This window comes from Pectinophora gossypiella, chromosome 13, assembly GCF_024362695.1.
Source record: "Pectinophora gossypiella chromosome 13, ilPecGoss1.1, whole genome shotgun sequence".
Classification (NCBI taxonomy): domain Eukaryota; kingdom Metazoa; phylum Arthropoda; class Insecta; order Lepidoptera; family Gelechiidae; genus Pectinophora; species Pectinophora gossypiella.
In genome coordinates, this window is record NC_065416.1 from 13,175,270 (window position 1) to 13,193,402 (window position 18,133).

General features: G+C 38.3%; 3 protein-coding genes across 5 annotated transcripts in view; 2 read left to right on the forward strand and 1 right to left on the reverse strand.

The window, feature by feature from the left end:
* The window catches only part of LOC126372093 (von Willebrand factor A domain-containing protein 8), a 240,443-nt gene extending 234,441 nt beyond the window's left edge, over positions 1–6,002 (reverse strand). The window contains exon 1 of the mRNA XM_050017637.1: positions 5,993–6,002. The gene's annotated coding sequence lies outside the window, so the exon portion shown is untranslated. The remainder of the gene's footprint in view (positions 1–5,992) is intronic.
* On the forward strand, positions 951–16,065 carry LOC126372124 (ankyrin repeat and zinc finger domain-containing protein 1-like). 2 transcript variants are annotated; one of them, XR_007567117.1, is made up of 13 exons: positions 951–1,229; positions 3,383–3,592; positions 4,003–4,166; positions 4,853–5,131; positions 5,787–6,009; positions 6,723–6,864; positions 7,901–8,022; positions 9,001–9,209; positions 9,741–9,895; positions 11,188–11,329; positions 11,804–11,956; positions 12,781–12,999; positions 13,667–16,065. XR_007567117.1 is itself a non-coding variant. In XM_050017720.1 (12 exons), exons 1-12 carry the CDS (start codon positions 1,106–1,108, stop codon positions 12,919–12,921), a joined length of 2,064 nt encoding a protein of 687 aa, XP_049873677.1. In that variant the 5' UTR covers positions 951–1,105; the 3' UTR covers positions 12,922–13,263. The 2 variants fall into 2 exon arrangements, 1 of the variants encoding a protein (XP_049873677.1); XM_050017720.1 differs by lacking the exon at positions 13,667–16,065 and having other exon boundaries at positions 12,781–13,263.
* Positions 16,066–17,424: 1,359 nt separating this feature from the next.
* Positions 17,425–18,133, forward strand: part of LOC126372132 (irregular chiasm C-roughest protein) — a 123,498-nt gene continuing 122,789 nt past the window's right edge. For both annotated transcript variants that reach the window (XM_050017731.1, XM_050017732.1), the window contains exon 1: positions 17,425–17,798. In XM_050017731.1, the coding sequence (XP_049873688.1) occupies positions 17,738–17,798 (61 nt within the window). In that variant the 5' untranslated portion in view covers positions 17,425–17,737. The remainder of the gene's footprint in view (positions 17,799–18,133) is intronic.

Below are 18,133 nucleotides of genomic sequence, written 5' to 3' on the forward strand. Positions count from 1 at the left end.
GATAATTTTGCCATTTTAAAACGAATATAGCTACCGTAAATAATTTCAATAGGCAGTTTTAGTCGTGACAAACCCGACATGTCCGGTCGGTACACTTTTTAAGACTTTTGAAAAAATTGAACTATATTTAAATAAGCACAAGATTTAAATTATAAACTACTGGAAATGAGAGAACCTTTAGAAAACTTCAACCAATACCAAACATCAAATGATACCCTAGTACAAAAAGTTTTAAGAATCTCTTCAAACATTTATCAGTTTGAGTGGGGGACACGGCAAAATCTAGTACTTAGTGATTTGAAATTTACATTTTATTTAAATAATTCCTCATAACCATGAAAATTTTGTTAGAATTTAATTAGTTTAGAATATATTTAATGTATCTCAATAATTAAAATAATTAGCTAGAAGTAAATTTTACTAGTTATTAGACTTCAAACACAAGGGACAACGTGAAAATGGGAGGTACACTTATTTTTGAAAATGCTCAATAGTCTTACACGAACCGGGGGTTGTCTTTGGGTGTACTCTCATAGTGCATACCTACAGCGATAATCGCCGGTTGGAGTCACACCACATTTAGATTAAATTGTTTTCAAGAGTTTCTACGTGATGGCTTCGCCCTCACGCCTTCCCTAAACTTTGCTAATCTTATTTTATTCCGACTGGAATATTTAGTGACATCTATTGTTGAATAGAAAAGAATGTTTTAATAATATAAGCGCCATCTAGCGGTGAGTAGCATAAACCAGTACACGAGCAATTATGAAACAGAGATTGAGTAAAAAGTACATCAATACGATAGAGGTAAAAATGTAATCTGATCAAAGTTTTTCCTTTTTTTTTATATACAAATAGTCACAACATGTTGCTTTGAATAAGACGGCTTCTAAATGCCAAGCGGACTTTATAAACAGTTGTCAAGTTGTCAATGTCACTGTCAGCGAAAGAAAACATACATAACCTATTTTTTGCAGTTACGTGTTTGGAAGATGTAAAAAATTGCATTACTCACTTATTTTTTGCTGTTACATAGTCTGGCAGAATTTAAAATACGCGTGCCTACAAAACAAAAATAAATGTTATATAAAATAAACTTGACACGATGTCTTTAAAAAGCGATATAGTTAAACCAAAAACTATCAAAGTTTATGAATTAGACGACTTTGAAAAGCTTTTGAAGGGTGTAAAAGTTGCAACATGCATGCTGACGGAATCTGTTCAAATTGGTAAGTTTTAAAATATGACCTTTTTACTTTACATACACTTCATGTAACCCATAATACAAAGTTGTGGGTAATACTATCTTTGAATTAAGTAATTCTACTAAATGATAAGTAGTGTAATGAGTCATGGTATGTTATAAAAAAGTTATGAAATGTAATGTAATCTTATTGGAATTAATCGTATAGGAATTTCAGGTAAATAATTTAATTTAAAATCAATTGAAAATAGGCTGATAAGCAAATTGTATTTATGAATAATAGTTTTCCTTTGTCTTTTTATGACTTTTCAATTTTACATAATTATTTTTTATATTAACATGACATCTTTTCTTTTAATTCTGTTATCCCCTCCATCTTTGGCAGCCTCTGTAGCTTTAAATTATGTAAAAACTATAAAAATATAAATACACTTCTCATCAAAAAAATCGAAACACTTCCGTTTTCATTGTTTCTGTCCGAATTTAACACAAAAAAGAATTCATACGATGAAAAAAAATACATAAATGTATAGCTGGCAGTTTGGCCATTACAGTAATAAGCGAAAATTCTAAATTCAAAATTAGAATTTCATTTGTTTATCTTATAAACGAAATGAATCACTGTTTTGAGACAAATGTGTGTTTAGGGTTGGAGTACATTTAGCGTTTAAAAACTAAAAATTGGCGCCTATCCTTAAACTTTTTGTTTTTTATTTCAATACTGTGACTTTGGGACGTCTGAAAAAAGGTTTTTTTTCTAAAACGTATGGATACTTCGCCCACAGAAGCCGCCCAAGTTGTGGCATTGCTGGATTCTGGCCTTAGTCAGCGTGTTGTGGCTGCAAGACTGCATCTAAGCCTGTCATCTGTTCATAGAGTCTATAAACGTTATCGGGAGACTGGTTTGTTCACGCGCCGTTCAGGATCTGGCAGGAATCGGGTCACTTCTGAGCGAGATGATCGATTTATTGTAACAACTTCTTTAAGAAATCGACGCCTTAACGCTTTTCAACTGCAGCAGCGGCTTCGTGTTGTACGAAGGGTGGCTGTAAGTGACTTTACAATTAGAAGAAGGTTGAAGGATCGTGGACTGGTACCGCATAAGCCAGCAAATGGGCCGAAATTAACTGCAGACCATCGAAGAGCGCGCCTTAACTTTGCACGTGAGCACCTAAATTGGTCATACCTACAGAACCACCACCATAGCTGACCTTTTCTTCAATGCAGCATTGTGCATAGCGTTCTCCGTCTCTTCTGTAGACCTTGTTCCTTCCGTCGTTACCATACAGCATAATTTTACACTCATCAGAAAAGAGAACTTTGCTCCACTGTAGGTATGACCAATTTAGGTGCTCACGTGCAAAGTTAAGGCGCGCTCTTCGATGGTCTGCAGTTAATTTCGGCCCATTTGCTGGCTTATGCGGTACCAGTCCACGATCCTTCAACCTTCTTCTAATTGTAGAGTCACTTACAGCCACCCTTCGTACAACACGAAGCCGCTGCTGCAGTTGAAAAGCGTTAAGGCGTCGATTTCTTAAAGAAGTTGTTACAATAAATCGATCATCTCGCTCAGAAGTGCCCGATTCCTGCCAGATCCTGAACGGCGCGTGAACAAACCAGTCTCCCGATAACGTTTATAGACTCTATGAACAGATGACAGGCTTAGATGCAGTCTTGCAGCCACAACACGCTGACTAAGGCCAGAATCCAGCAATGCCACAACTTGGGCGGCTTCTGTGGGCGAAGTATCCATACGTTTTAGAAAAAACACCTTTTTTCAGACGTCCCAAAGTCACAGTATTGAAATAAAAAACAAAAAGTTTAAGGATAGGCGCCATTTTTTAGTTTTTAAACGCTAAATGTACTCCAACCCTAAACACACATTTGTCTCAAAACAGTGATTCATTTCGTTTATAAGATAAACAAATGAAATTCTAATTTTGAATTTAGAATTTTCGCTTATTACTGTAATGGCCAAACTGCCAGCTATACATTTATGTATTTTTTTTCATCGTATGAATTCTTTTTTGTGTTAAATTCGGACAGAAACAATGAAAACGGAAGTGTTTCGATTTTTTTGATGAGAAGTGTATTTTATTTCCATTTAATTTAAAGACACAAAGTACAAGTAGTTGAATTAAAACAATTAGTCTTATACAAAATTTTGTTATATTTTAGTTGATGAAGCAAGTGTGATCAAGCGTCTCAGTGCTCTAACACTCAATGGGGCTTCGGATGGAAACTGCTGTTCTTGTTGCGGTGTAGGCCCGTTCGAGTCCCGGTCTCAGCAAACCGCCCACTACAAACACCACTGGCACACCCACAACTTGAAACGAAAACTCTTCGGCAAAAGTCCTGTTACTTATGCTCTGTTCAATTCTAGGCAAGGTATGTAAAATGAAAATTATATATAGTATCTTATTATTGTCCATATACTACATATTAACAGTCTATCTCTTAATGTTTTAAGGCCCGAAGAATTTTTAATATCCAAACTCCCTTGTTTAACTCTTACATCTGGAAATCTGGGCCGCAGGAGGATTAGTTGTGTATTTATTTACACTCACTATTGCAACATTACAGACATGTATTGTCGCATTACAAAAAAAAAAAAGATTCGTACCTCAAGAACTTAAAACTATTGATTTTGGTATTTAACATTTCTACAGTAGATTTTTTTGTGAAACACAATGTGCCAAGAAATCTGCCTAATATGATATTTAATGTAATTTGTGTAATGTAATTCTCCCATGTAATTTCTGTATTGTAAATCAGGTATTGTAATTTCTGTGTTCCAGAGGATGATTCCAGTGTATCAGGCAGTGATTCGGAGGCAGAGGAGAACACCAGTAATCCGGCTAGCGAGTTGTTCGCAGCCGCCACCCGCCACTGCAAGGCCTTCTTCACCAACCACTCCGGGCAGGTGTTCTGCATCTACCGGTGCATCCTTCACCATCGTAAGGTGTGCTACTTAACTGACACCCCTCATCCTCCTGCCCTTATCCCACTCTAGTTGTGGTCGGCACAACATGTATTCCACTTCCATTCTTTCTGTCAGTCATCATCTCAGTACTGACACATTCAAAGGTACAACCATCGCAAGATGAACTAAGTACCCACACTTCACTGAGCTTTCTGTTAGACCAATGTGATAGGTGATGACTCTTATCGCCGTTTATAATGATCGAGCCAACTCATCGTCATCATTACCAGCCGTACGACGCCCACTGCTGGGCATAGGCCTCCCCCAAGTATCTCCACGACGAACGGTCCTACACTGCCCACATCCAGCGGCTTCCCGCCCTTCACCAGGTCGTCGGTCTACCTTGTAGCGGGCCTACCCACTAAGCGTTGTCCGACAGTCTACGGAGATCGAGCCAACTATGTTAGTGAAAAATGCACTTAAGAAAAATTTATAACTTATTGGTGCAAGTTCGATACCGGGTTTCGAACCGCCGCTCTCCTTTTGAGAAGCCAGCCGGTGAACCACAGGACCGCAGTGACTAATTTATTAATTCAGTAATGTTCCTACATTTAAGTTATTATGACAAGAAACACCTGTTTCCCCTATATTTTGCTCTGCATGAGTAATAACTGACTCCACTCTTTCTTATTAACACTGTGCAAAGCTGTTTCCTTGGTACTTAGGAGCAACTATCAACAGACGGCGAAGGCCGCGCGTGGGTGGACCGTTGCCAGCGCCTCTCCCTACCCGGGTCGCAACGTTGGGCCGTCCTTATGGTGTCAGGCGGTCACTTCGCTGGTGCAGTCTTCTCAGGTGGCGTCGCAGTAGTCCACAAGACCTTGCACTCATATGTCACTAGGAGAGGGCAAGGTCAGTCCCAAGGCACTAGGGATCAACATGGAAATGCTCCCAAGTCGGCTGGTGCCAGTCTCCGGAGATACAATCAGGCGCAGTTCTTGGAGGTATGGTTTTTAAGTTTCCTCAATTATTATGTTAGTAGTATTACAGAAATGACAAAGTTCCTAAGAATTAATTTGTGTTGATTCCTGATTAGAAACCGGACCCGGGTCGTTAATTTGATCGGCAAATCCGCGCCGGCATTAATAATCATGCCGATACTCCAAATTTTACTCTACGGCGCAATGCCTTAATTTCCTGAACCCTAAAAATAATCATGCGCACCTTCATCTCCTCGGACATAACACGTTCTGAAGTTGTGGTAGGTTCTAGAATAGGCTTCTTGATATCTTAGTCAAATACTTTAAATGGAACGCCGAAAATTAAAAAAAATCTATGGCATTTGTGCCGTGTGACGTCATCAATAATAGCAGTCAAGCGTCGCATTGACTTTTGATCAAAAGACTGGCTTCTACATTATCATTTTATAAGTTATCTTTTACCCAGTCATCTCTCCATTTTCGTTCAAGTAGACACGCAGCTATACGCTCCAACCTTCGCGGCACAGCAACCGAGGGCTTTGACCAATAGCAGTGGGACGTCTATCGACGTAGATAGTATTCGCTGCATCTATTGGTCGAAACCCTCGATATAATTCGCACCGCGCGCCTGTTGCAGCACAGAGGCTGTTGAGCCCTAAAAAATCGACATTTCTTTCAGCATGTACAAGACATAATATCTGGTTGGTCGGAAGACCTAGCAGGGTGTTCGCTCATCCTCTACCGGGCTGTAGGGTCAACCAACCAAGCGGCAGTGTTCGGCAAGAACTCTCCGGTCAACAGGGATGACCCTAGGGTCCGTGCGTTCCCCTTCCCCACCAGGAAGCCCACGTATAAGGAAGTGCAACGGGCCCACGAGACCGTGGCCAGTGTTGAGGTCTATGGTAAGTTTGTACATGTGAGTGAACTTTGCTAATCGGTGATGTTTCATGAACTTTTTCTTTCTGTCTTTTCTTACTGTTGCAAATGCCATGATCACGGGATGACTTGGGATTATGTTAGTCATAGTATCGGGGTGACTGACATATGAGACTACCAATATTTCGACACTACTGTTGCAACTGCTATGATCACGGGTGACTCCGGATTATGTTAGTCATAGTATCGCTCTATCGGGATGACTGGCAATATGAGACTCCCGATATTTCAACACTACTGTTGCAAACGCCATGATCACGGGATGACTCTGGATTAGTCTCTCTCTAGTCATTGTATCGGGATGACTGACATACTGAGACTCCCTATATTTCGATACTACTATTGCAAGTGCCATGAACATGGGATGACTCGGGATTATGCTAGCCATAAGTATTAGGATGAATAGAATAGAATAGAAATCATTTATTTTAGATATAATTAGGTATTGGTACACAGCAGGAGTGAACATAGTAATTAAACCTGATTTCTAAAAAGGGACGTCAGCTCAGCAATATGTTGTGACACTCCGACATTGAGGGAGTGCCTTGACAGAAATATGAGACTCCCGATATTTCGACACTACTGTTGCAAATGTCATGATCACGATCTATGTTCGGCAGTATATTAAGCAAGTTTATACACGCCAGCAAAAGATTTGAAACCCCATGCTAATTCGCAGATACGATGGAGCTGTTCCAAAAAGCTTTGATAGCGTCGACGTCCAACAAGACGCTCCTGAAGACTGGCTCTGACACCAGCGTTGACCGGAAACGGGCGCAGAAGAGCAGCCCTAACAAGCCTATTGACAGGGCTAAATCTAGGTGAGTTCATTAAATACACATTATAATATTTTGCACTTAAATATGTAAAAGCGAGAGGTCACTGGTGCTAATTCCTGTAAATACCATCTAATTTTATTTTAAGTTATATCTGTCATTTTCTTATCCGCCGAAAAGGAAAGGGACGGGTAATCGACAAGCATAAAATTTATGGAACACACGTCAATTTTAAGCACAAATCTAAACCAACCGTCTAAAAATTTTACATCCGTCAATAACCCGACACAGTTAAGTAGACAGCACGTCAAACGGATTGCATACCAGCGACGTACCTTTTGATTCGCCCGGGTTATTCATTCATTTACTCATTCTTCCTAAAATTAAGAGCTGTGAATCATCCGTCCCTTTCCTTTTCGACGGATATGAAAATGACGGATATAACTTAAAATAAAATTAGGCGGTGTCTGCAGGAATCGGGGCCACTGACTGACTGGCTCACTCATCACGAAAGCTCACAAATTACAAATGCTAGGAGGCATCCTTTTAAGACGTAGGTGCTCACTAAGACGGGATTTTGCGAAATTTAGCCCCTAAAGGGGTAGAAAGGGGTGGCAAAATTTGTATGAAACTTTAGTTTTAGTAGTAGGGTTCCATGCGTGATGCGAACGAAGTCGCGGGTAACAACTAGTGAATATATTTCGGTATCGATAAGTTAGGTTAGACCGTAGCCAAAAGTGACTCTAACTTGATTTTTTTATCGTGTCGGTTGTGAGGTGGAATATCAACCTCATCAACTCTGGTGTCAGGGTTATTACATACTTACATCAGTAAGTAGTAACCGGTACCAAACGGCTTAATGTGCCTTCCGAAGCACGGATCATCTTTTTCGGACAATCAGGTGATCAGCCTGTCCTAACCAAACTAGGGATCACAAAGTGATTTTTATGATATGTCCCCACCGGGATTCGAACCCGGGCCTCCGGAACGTGAGCCCAACGCTCAACCACTGAGTTACGGAGGCCGTTTCTTCATAAAAAAAGGATTTATTTCGCTCTTAATGTTGCTTGAATATCACCAGAGAGCGAGCACCGCGCGAGTTGCCCATTCAAGTAACATCCAGCGAAGACGAGGGACCATGCTTTATTGACTCTGAGACCCCTGTCGGATGGATTAAGACGCTCTCCGAACAAAGCAGTAAAGGTACTTACACAAATATGTTGATTCCTCTTCTGTCGTCGGGGTTGTGAGGTGGGACACCTTGCGAGTTGCTGGTCCATGTGGCATCCAGTGTGGATCAGGCTTAAAAAAGATACATTGGAGCAATTCATCTAAAATCCAACATTGCAATGCGATATTAGCGCATATAAATGCGCAATGCAAACAAATGTCAAATAGCAATTTTGCTTTTCTAGATGAATTGCATTGATATGACCTTTTTAGCCCCCAAGGACCCGTGTTTCCTTGACTTTGGAACCCCAGTTAGCTGCACCAAGGCGCTCTCGGAACAAATATACCAAAATAGAATAGATAGACTAAATGTAACTACACATATATCTGGATGTTTCTTCTACCGTGCGGGTTGTGAGGTCAATTTTTATCAAACGTCAAAACACTAAATCACTGTATTTCGTATGAAAAACTACGCTGTGACGTCATAGAAAAACGTCGATAAAATATCGGATTTACTATTGCGTTTTCTTGATTGAAACTCGTAAATAAGTTAAATAGAAAAAAGATAATGTTTTATTTAGTAATTAGAATTTAATTATTTATATTAAAATTTGACTTAGGAAATCCACATTCCCGAGAAATGCATTTTCGGAGGTATGTGACTTAACGTATTGGGTTGGTTTTCCCTTCGCGGGTTGGAAGGTCAGGCAGTCGCTTCTGTAAAAAACCGGACCTGTCAAATCTTCAGGTTAGGTAAGCGGACCCGGCGTAAGCGTTTAGGTAAAACGGGATAATGGGTTTGATATTTGACCTAGGACACTACCCAATTGATGAACATGGGAATTAGCAGTAGTTTGTATTCGGATATTTCGGATATTATTTCGAATTTCTTTTACCACATATGCGATGATTAATGACTCCAGCAGTGGACGAGCGTAGGCTGTTGATGATGATGATGGTGTGTAAGATAATGGTTTTGAGGAAAATGTATATATATTTTTTGTATAGGTATAATCACCAACTCGAGGAAAGACCTGATCAACGACTGCTCTATAGCAAGCTCAGACACCGACAGTGAGGTGAAGGACATACCGGAGAAGAAGGAACAAACGAAGAAGAAGAAAGATAAGAAGAGAGATGTGAAGAAACAGGAAGAAGTGAACAATAAGAGTGCTCCCAAGAAGGTGATGCCAAAGATACCGGCTAATATCAAAAAGGTTTGTTGAATTAAAATGTGATTTGCTGTTTTTATCTTTTAACTAGTCTAGTGGACCTAAAGAACAGTTATGAAGTTAAACGTAAAAAATATATACAAGAGATACATAGCGACAAATAAATAATCTGAAATAAAGCATAGAATAAGGAATAATACAACGTATAGAACGGCAACTCTCTGCCCCCCACCAGTGTCCGAGCTAGGTTTACCTCACCCCCCCTCGAACATAGTAAAGACTTGAATCGTGAAGGCAGCGCGCGGACCGTTGTTATGTTTTATCAGTTTATCAGTTCTAATTTTGAAATTGAAAATTGAAATTTCGATGTTCCTTCATCAGATTCGGAAATTTTATCTCTCAGTAATTGCAGGCGAGCCAGTGCCTACGCGGCGCTCATATAATTTGTAATAAAATTGATCCTAGGCTAAGTGCTTAACGTAAAACAATGTGAATGCAATTGATGTACCTCTGACTACCCCAATTGGGATATAGTTCTGAGTTTATGTTATGTTATTATTCAATGTTTTGAATCAGATGTGGAGCCTAATATCAGGGGGGGAGAGTTCATTGGAGACAATCCTGGAGACGTGGGAGGGAGACCTACCATCAGCTTGCAACGTACAGGACCCACACGACGGGAACACCGCGCTGCATAAAGCCGCTATCGCTGCCAAGCCTGAGATGGTCACGTAAGTATACAGTTGTACGGTCACGAGTACTAATATGTATACACTTAGCAACCATGTCACATTAAGTTTTTTGTCAATTTTAGCCGTAACCCTCATTAAATGTCGAATATGATAGTGCGACAGGGTTCTAAAGTGGGTACATGATATTGCTCATGACTGTACTTACCGAGCCAGTCAATATCATGGGGTATGTTCGTCTCATACATACATAAACTCACGGCTTTTTTTTTATTGACGTGATTTATTGTAGATTTGCCGCAGATGGCATTAACTATTTGACCGGCAATGAGGAGCGCTGAAGGCTCTCAAACTCACGGCTATTTCCCACCGGGGTAAGCAGGGACCATTTGTTTAAGTTTTCTTTGGAGTTGGTCTGTGATCCACCTCACTACCCACACGATAGAAAGAGAAGAATACAATGGCCCTGATTCCTGCAGACTCCTCCTTATTTTATGTTAAATTATACCTGTCATTTTTTTATCCCCCGAAAAGGAAAGGGACGGATGATTAACTGCTGTTAATTTTAAAATTAACGAGTGAATGAAATCAAATCGGGCGAATCAAAACGGCATCTCGCTGGTATGCTACTCGTTTGACGTGTGCTGTCAACTTAATTCGGGTTGTTGGCCTTTGTAAAATTTTGAGAGGGTTGTTTAAATATAATTATATTGAGGCACCTCATGTCGCCTCTTTTATATTGTCGTGGCTTTGCAGGGCGTCACATGTATAGTCAAAGAGCAAAAGTTCAGTCACTGAGCCCAGCGAATTATTTGTAAACAGTGGTGAAATTATGAACCATTAGTTGTCAAAATTAAGCGGTATATAAAGCGAAAGTTGATGGTAGAGCTGGCAGAGGAAGACCGAGAAGGACTTACATTGACCAAATTGGAGATGTCCTTAGAAAAAGTTTAATACGATCTACTCTGAACCGGCGTGCGTGTATGAAGCGATTGATGACTGGAGGAAGCAAGAGAAGTGTGTCAGGATTGGAGAAAATGGAATTCTATAGTCTCTGCTTACCCCGGTGGGAAATAGGCGTGCGTTTATGTATGTATGTAGTTGTCATAATTATAAAATTTATGTTTAAGTAGGTGTATTTGGTCTATTACTTTGCAAACTGATTGGACTTTTGCAGCTTATCGAACCTTATAACTAGTATGTTCCACCTTAATTTATGACTATTAATTTAAGACATGTAATAAATGAATATGAATATGTTTAAAATTGACGTGAGTTTCATAAATTGTATGCTTGTTGATTACCCGTTAATAAGGTACTCATAATTCCGATAGACAACTCCTGTCGGCGGGTGGAGACCCGTGCATCAAGAACCACGCGCTGCAAACGCCGTACGCCGCGTCGCCACACCTCGACACCAGAATAGCATTCCGACTGTTCCAGGCCGACCATCCTGACAAATATAACTATGCTAAGGTACGTTGAGCAATCATAAAAATAACTATTCATAAAAGTGACTATTCATAAAAGTGACTATTCATAAAAGTGACTATTCATAAAGGTGACTATTCATAAAAGTGACTATTTATAAAAATGACTATTCATAAAAACGATAACCTAGTCAATTGAGGTAAGTAGGTACTTTTTACGTTAGTCCTATACTCGAAGGTCGCCTAAAAGAGATTAACAACAAGTAGCAAGCAACTTAGCAACAAAGCCCGGCGGACGCCCCGGGAATGGACGGCGTGTAAAGAAGGAACTTATACTATCTACATAGTTTAATGTATACATATTTACAGCACGGTTCGGACGATTTTTTCGAAAAACTCCAATATCCTTAGCGAATGTGTGTCTATTTGTTTATAGGATGTCAGTGGCAGAGATACTAGTATTTTACCACCCCAGCCCTAGAAATAGACCTGTAACTATTATATATTTTTTCTCTTTCAGTCTCAAATCCCCGGCCCAATAACCCCTGAACTGCTAGAACAAGAGAAGGAGAGGAAAGCGCAGCAGAAGCGAGCCAAACGGCAGCGGGAGAAAGAGAAGCAAGCAGAGAAGATCAAATCCAACAAGTTCCTCCAACTCAATGACGCTGAGAAGGTAAGTCTAACCGAAACATGAGCAATTTTAAATTGTAAGCTCTTCTTGGTCTTCCCCCTTCCTCTCTTTTCTTCTAGCTTTCTTTCTATGACGTTTTTAATAAATTCGTCATGTTTTATTAGGTGTCCAATCATCTGTGTATTACAAGACTCGAAACGCGGGCGGCCATGATTGAGCTTCGTGTGACGTCACATATCACAGATTAAATAAAAACTGTCAAGTTTCAAGACTTTCAAGTCACTTGAAGTGACGCGTAGTTTGACAGTTTCTTTGTATATTGGAATGTGACGTAACTGGGCAAAATTTCACGTGACCGTTTTCGCGCGAAATTTGAATTATAAGAAGAAAAATGTTTTTTTATTTGTATTAAATAAAGCTTTTTCTAGAAAATAAAATATATTAAGAGGTATAAAATTAGAGTTTGTAATTTTTAAAATACTTATCCGAAACTTGACAAGTAGCCAATTATGAGAAGTGTGTCAGGATCGAAGCAAATGGAATTCCATAGTCTCTGCTTACCGTCTCTGTTTATGTATGTATGTATGTATACAGGGTGTTAGTGACATCGTAACGAAAACTTTGAGGGATGATTCAGACCATGATTCCGAGTTGATATCAAGTGGAATTTTCCGTCGCAAAAATCATGTATTTTTTTTAGTTTTTTTAAATTATTTTCAATTCTATACTTTTGCGATGGAAAATTCCACTTGATATTAACTCAAAATAATGAGCTGAATCATCCCCCTCAGTATTCGTTACGATGTCACTTACACCCCTTATAAGTAATTTTTCCTTTCTGGTGACGATATTTTTTCTTCATTTAGATAAAAGCTGACGAACCTCGGTGCTTCCTGTGTGGCGCCGCACTTCCTAAGGTCCCGTTTTCATATGACAACTACAGATTTTGTACCGTGCGTTGTCTACAAAACCACCGTAACTTGAGACCTCTTAACATGAGTGTATGAAGTATTCATGGGCCAGAGTTCGCTGGTCGCTTGTACGTTGATGATTCTAGTATTGTGACCTACGCGCTTTCAGGCAAGGTATGCCTTCTTTAGACAAATGTAGTGTGAATTATTATTTAATGTGGGACTTCCCAGGCCACGTTCCCTAAAGAAAATTTAGATGGCGCTGTGTAACGTTGTCTTCGTTTAACCCTCTAATTTCATGGAAAACAGACACATGCACCTTTTATCTTTATTTTTGAGTATAAAATGATCTTCTTCTATCGTGTGGGTTGTGAGGTGGATTACCAACCTCATCAACCCTGGTGTCAGGGTTACTATTGAGCCGCCAAAGGCCCCTAACATGACTCATGGGTATAAAATGAGGACCCTTGTTATTACACCTAGGCACAATACATCTTCCACCAATTATTATTCTAAACAAAATAAAGAGACGCGATATACGTAACAACATAATTGTATACAAATCTGCGGGGTAAAAAGGCCACATCGAAGCAATTCATCTAAGAAAGCAATATTGCAATTTGACATTTGCGCATATAAAAGTAAACAGCATTGCGCACTTACTTTTATATGCGCAAATGTCAAATTGCAATATTGCAATTGCGTTGAAGCGTTACAGCGCCATCTATATTTTGATTGGGGAATGAGACCTGGAAAATTCACAATCCTCATTGACACTAATAACAAATTAATAAATACAATAATAAAAAAAAAAATAAAAAAAAAATGTTTATTGTCATAGAAAAAGATCGACACAACATTGGGTACTACAGCTAGGACACACAAATGCTACAGAAGTATAACCCTGCTACCTGAACTAGGAGACCTGTATCTCAGGAAGCAGTGTTCAGCAATTACATCTTTTATAACGTCGGTTTAGGCAGACCATTGTTAAACTGAATTTATTTGACAATAAACTGTACAATACGATAAATAAGATGATAGATTTGCTACAACGTTGTTGCACACCATTTAAGTTTCAGTTATACCTGTCATTTTCTTATCCGACGAAAAGGAAAGACACGGGTAATCTAAAGGCATAAAATTTCAACACTCGTCAATTTTATACAGAAATTTAAAAATCCCTCCCAAAATTTTATATTGACCAATAACCCGACAGAATTAAGTTGACATCACTAGACAAACGGGTTGCATATCAGCGAGATGTCTATTTTAATCGCCCGGGCTATTCATTCATTCATTCGTTCATTTTATAATTGACAGTTGTCAGTCCGTCCCTTTCCTTTTTGACGGAGAAGAAAATGAAGGATATAACTTAAAAGTATTAGGTGTCTGCAGGAATCGGATATTGATGGCCATCTATATTTTTTTGGGGAACGTAGCCTGAAAAGTACCTCATGAACATTAATTATCAATAAATATATACAATAAATATAATGATAGATTTGCTAGAATGTGGTTAACTCGTCTGAATATTCTGCAAAGAAGCCATTAGACATTTATTTTGCAAGTCACTTTATATATAACTCTAATCAGTTTTTATATACCTCATAGATTTACTACTACATACATTGAACATCAGCGCTCATAAAGTGAGACGTAAAGTTACTGTTAATTTAGCGACGCTGACAGTACTTAACCTCAGTGCGCGATTAGGCGCCGAACTGGCAACACGGGGAATTGCGTGGTAAAAACTTGCAAAAATCGAAGCTCAAAGCGAAATAAGAAGAATGGAACATCATATTTCTATATAAACATTATAATTTTCGCAGTAAAACCCACCAAAATTATTATTTAGTTTAAAATACACTAAAACAAGTACTCCGGTCAATCCGAGTCGCAGTATAACCCAGACGCGTTACGAAGCACCAGGCGCTAATATACGTAATAAGGTGATGCGTACTTACTTAATTTGACACGATTTTATTGAATGTATATACCGCTGTGTACGAATGTATAGCTAAACAAGCGCCAAGTTTTCGCCGCATTTTTGTATCAAGCGCTGTATCTACGGTAGTGGCAAATCAATGATATACCCATATAATGTAAGATTTATGAAGACAACGAAAGAAAAAGTACAAATTCATATTGTAATATTATGTAAATTACAAATTCATTGCCTTATCAAGTGAACCTTATATTATAATCGTAATAGTGTAAATTTTACAAAATTAAACCAAGGAGAAAAAACTCACGAACACTAATTAAAAAAAGAAAAAAAGAACGGTGAAAGAATAGTTCACTTTTTTGAATTGGCGACGCGACATGGAATCAAATCCTATTCAAACTGATTTAACGATTGAACTGCATTCGATCTTCCGTAACACTAGTAACGAGACGAGTTTCTTTTTCTTGTTTGAAGAATTTATAAGGGATTGACATAGCACTCCGCCTTTATACCCGAAGGGGTCGGTAGAGGTGTATAGTATACACACCCACTCCACGACAGCTATGTCTAAGTCCCATGTAACATGGGGAGAGTCTATTGCTATTAACCGGGCACAAATCCTGGCGACGCCGTGATATCAATTATCTAAAAAATTAAAAAATCAAAAATCCCGGACCAGTAAAAAGTATGCTAACAGCAGACCAGCTCAGTGGTTCCAGAAAACATTAGTGTTTCAAATGTCAGATCCCACATAATGCTTGTAAGCAAACTGAGCGTGTAACATTCCTATCACACCTAACAAACGACCTGATGACCTTGAAGACCTGAACCGATTTCCACCAAACATAGCTAACAACACTCTCGACTGATATACCTTTCAAACCAAAAATCCGCATTAAAATCGGATCATCCGTTTGGGAGCTACGATGCCACAGACAGACACATACACATTTACACAGACACGTCAAACTTATAACACCCCGTCGTTTTTGCGCCGGGGGTTAAAAAGGGACAATAATGTTTTATTGTAACTTAAAGTTACCTTTCATTGGAATTCTTTGCCGTCTTCTGTATTTCCGAATGCATATAACCCGGGTGCTTTCAAGGCCAGTGAACAGGCACCTTCTGGGTGAGCTCGCTCCATCTTAGGCCTCGTGAATGCCTTCGGGCAAGTCTAGGGCCAAGAGCAAACCCATCAAAGATAAAAAAATGTTTAAAAATACCATGGGTTTAATTTTGGAAAACTTTCACCGGAAATAGTCATAGTCATTCTAATTATTATAGTCAAAATATAAAGAAAAAAAATTACGAAAAATTCTGCCTCGAACGGGACTTGATGACGATATAGATCAAAAATGTGAATATGATTCTGGACAGCCGTTTTAGCTCAACAACTGCGGGTTCCAGTCCCGTCCGAGTTAGATTTTTCGATTTATTTTTCTCTTTGTAAGTTTCTCTAAGCACAGATGAGTGTTTTCAAAATAATGTCGAACTATAGTTACATGTGATGCTAGTTAAAAAAAGAGCAATACTAACCATACATTTTAAATAAAATAAAGAATTATATTATAAATATTCTAAATCATATTACTAACTACCAAAAAAGTTTTTCTCATTAAATTACTTTTTCATTTTTCTCTGGCTAGTGAAATGTAATTTTTATTTATTATTTTTTAATGGTTTATAACCAGTATTATTGTATAGGTACATAAAAGGTAAATAATTTCTCAAATGTATTATTAAATAATATAAAAATAAAATATTGTTACTTTCATGTGTAACAACATTTTATTTTTATAAAGTATTTTGGGTGTAATATGCTGTTCCAATAATTTCCAGTTTGGTGGTAATAATAATAATAAATGTAAGGCGTATTATACATAATATTATTATATTATATGATCAACACTGCCCATTTTTGCAATAATAAACAATTCAGTTCATACAATACAGAATTTTATTTTATTCACCCCGTTAAAATAATATTGTTTTAAAGGCTAGACACTTCTACTATTATCCAGGGTTTGATTTCCGTTACGATAACAGAATCAGAGGTATGTGCCCACCGGAATTCGAACCTGCAATATTCGAAGGCGTTTTTAACTTGGACATACCTCAGTCCTTTCTCTACATTCCCAAGTACGGTCACGAGCATTAATGTATGCACTTTGGTACCATGTCACATTAACTTTTTTGACAAATTGAACTGTAAGTCTCACGAAATGTCAAATATGTTAGTACGACAGAGTCCTAAAGTGGGTACATTATATTGCTCATGACTGTACGTAGCAAAAAACGATTCCTTTTATCATTACGTTATTGCAAAGGAACGCACATTCCTTCATCCTGCGTAACTCGAGTAGTCTTTATCAACGTCCTGCCTATTTGGAGCCGTCCTATTGTTTTCCAATCGCCCCTCTCACAATAGAAACGTGTTTTCTATGCGCGTACGCTCTACAAAACTACAAATTATCATTAGAATTTCTAGTTAATTTACCTTTGTTTTTGTAGTTTCGGCCTTAGGTGGAAGCGATAAAGGTAAGTTGAAATGCAAACGATGTTTTTGTGCGTTTCGGTGCGGTGCACATGGCGCGGACTATCCACTGTGGTTCCGGTGGGGTCGATCACCAACGCAGTGTGTGCGAGTCTTTACAACCTCGCCGAACCTCGAACGCGCCAAACGCGTCAGTCGCTTCGCGCCAAAACCGCGTTCCGATTTCGGATTATATTCCGATAGTTTTGTTTTAAAAAATAATTTAACAGTATTATTTTTTAATTTGTGTCTAATAGTTTAAAGATTGAGTATTTTAACAGCCAAGTGAAGTGTAATAGTGACTAAAATGAGACAAAACTTAAGTTTTCGTCAATATTTCGAAGTGATAAAATGATTTGTTATTAAAATGTGTCGCGCTTTCGCTTAATAATTGTGTTTTAAAAAAATATATTTTTGAGAAACTTGCAAAAATGAAGATGTTTTGGAACTGTGTCAAGTTTTTTGTTTTTATTTCGGCATGGACTTCAGTTGGTAAGTTTTTTGGACTTTTTATTTTTTTTATTATTATAGTTTTAAAACCCTTATTCAACTTTCTGTAAGTAGGTATGTACCTTAGAATAAGTATTTAATATTATGCAATAGTTTTAAACTAGGTAGGTACCGATGATACCTGTATCTTGCGTTGCGGTTTAGGTATAGTCACTTAATACCCAAGTAGCTACTTATTTATAATCTATGCTCATTGTTTCAAGTTGCATATCACTATTGTTGTGGTAAGCTATTCAATTACTCCTATAAGAAGTTATGATTGCAGTTTCCAACTATAGAATGCGGATTATGTCGACATGTTAAGCTTTTTGTTAAAG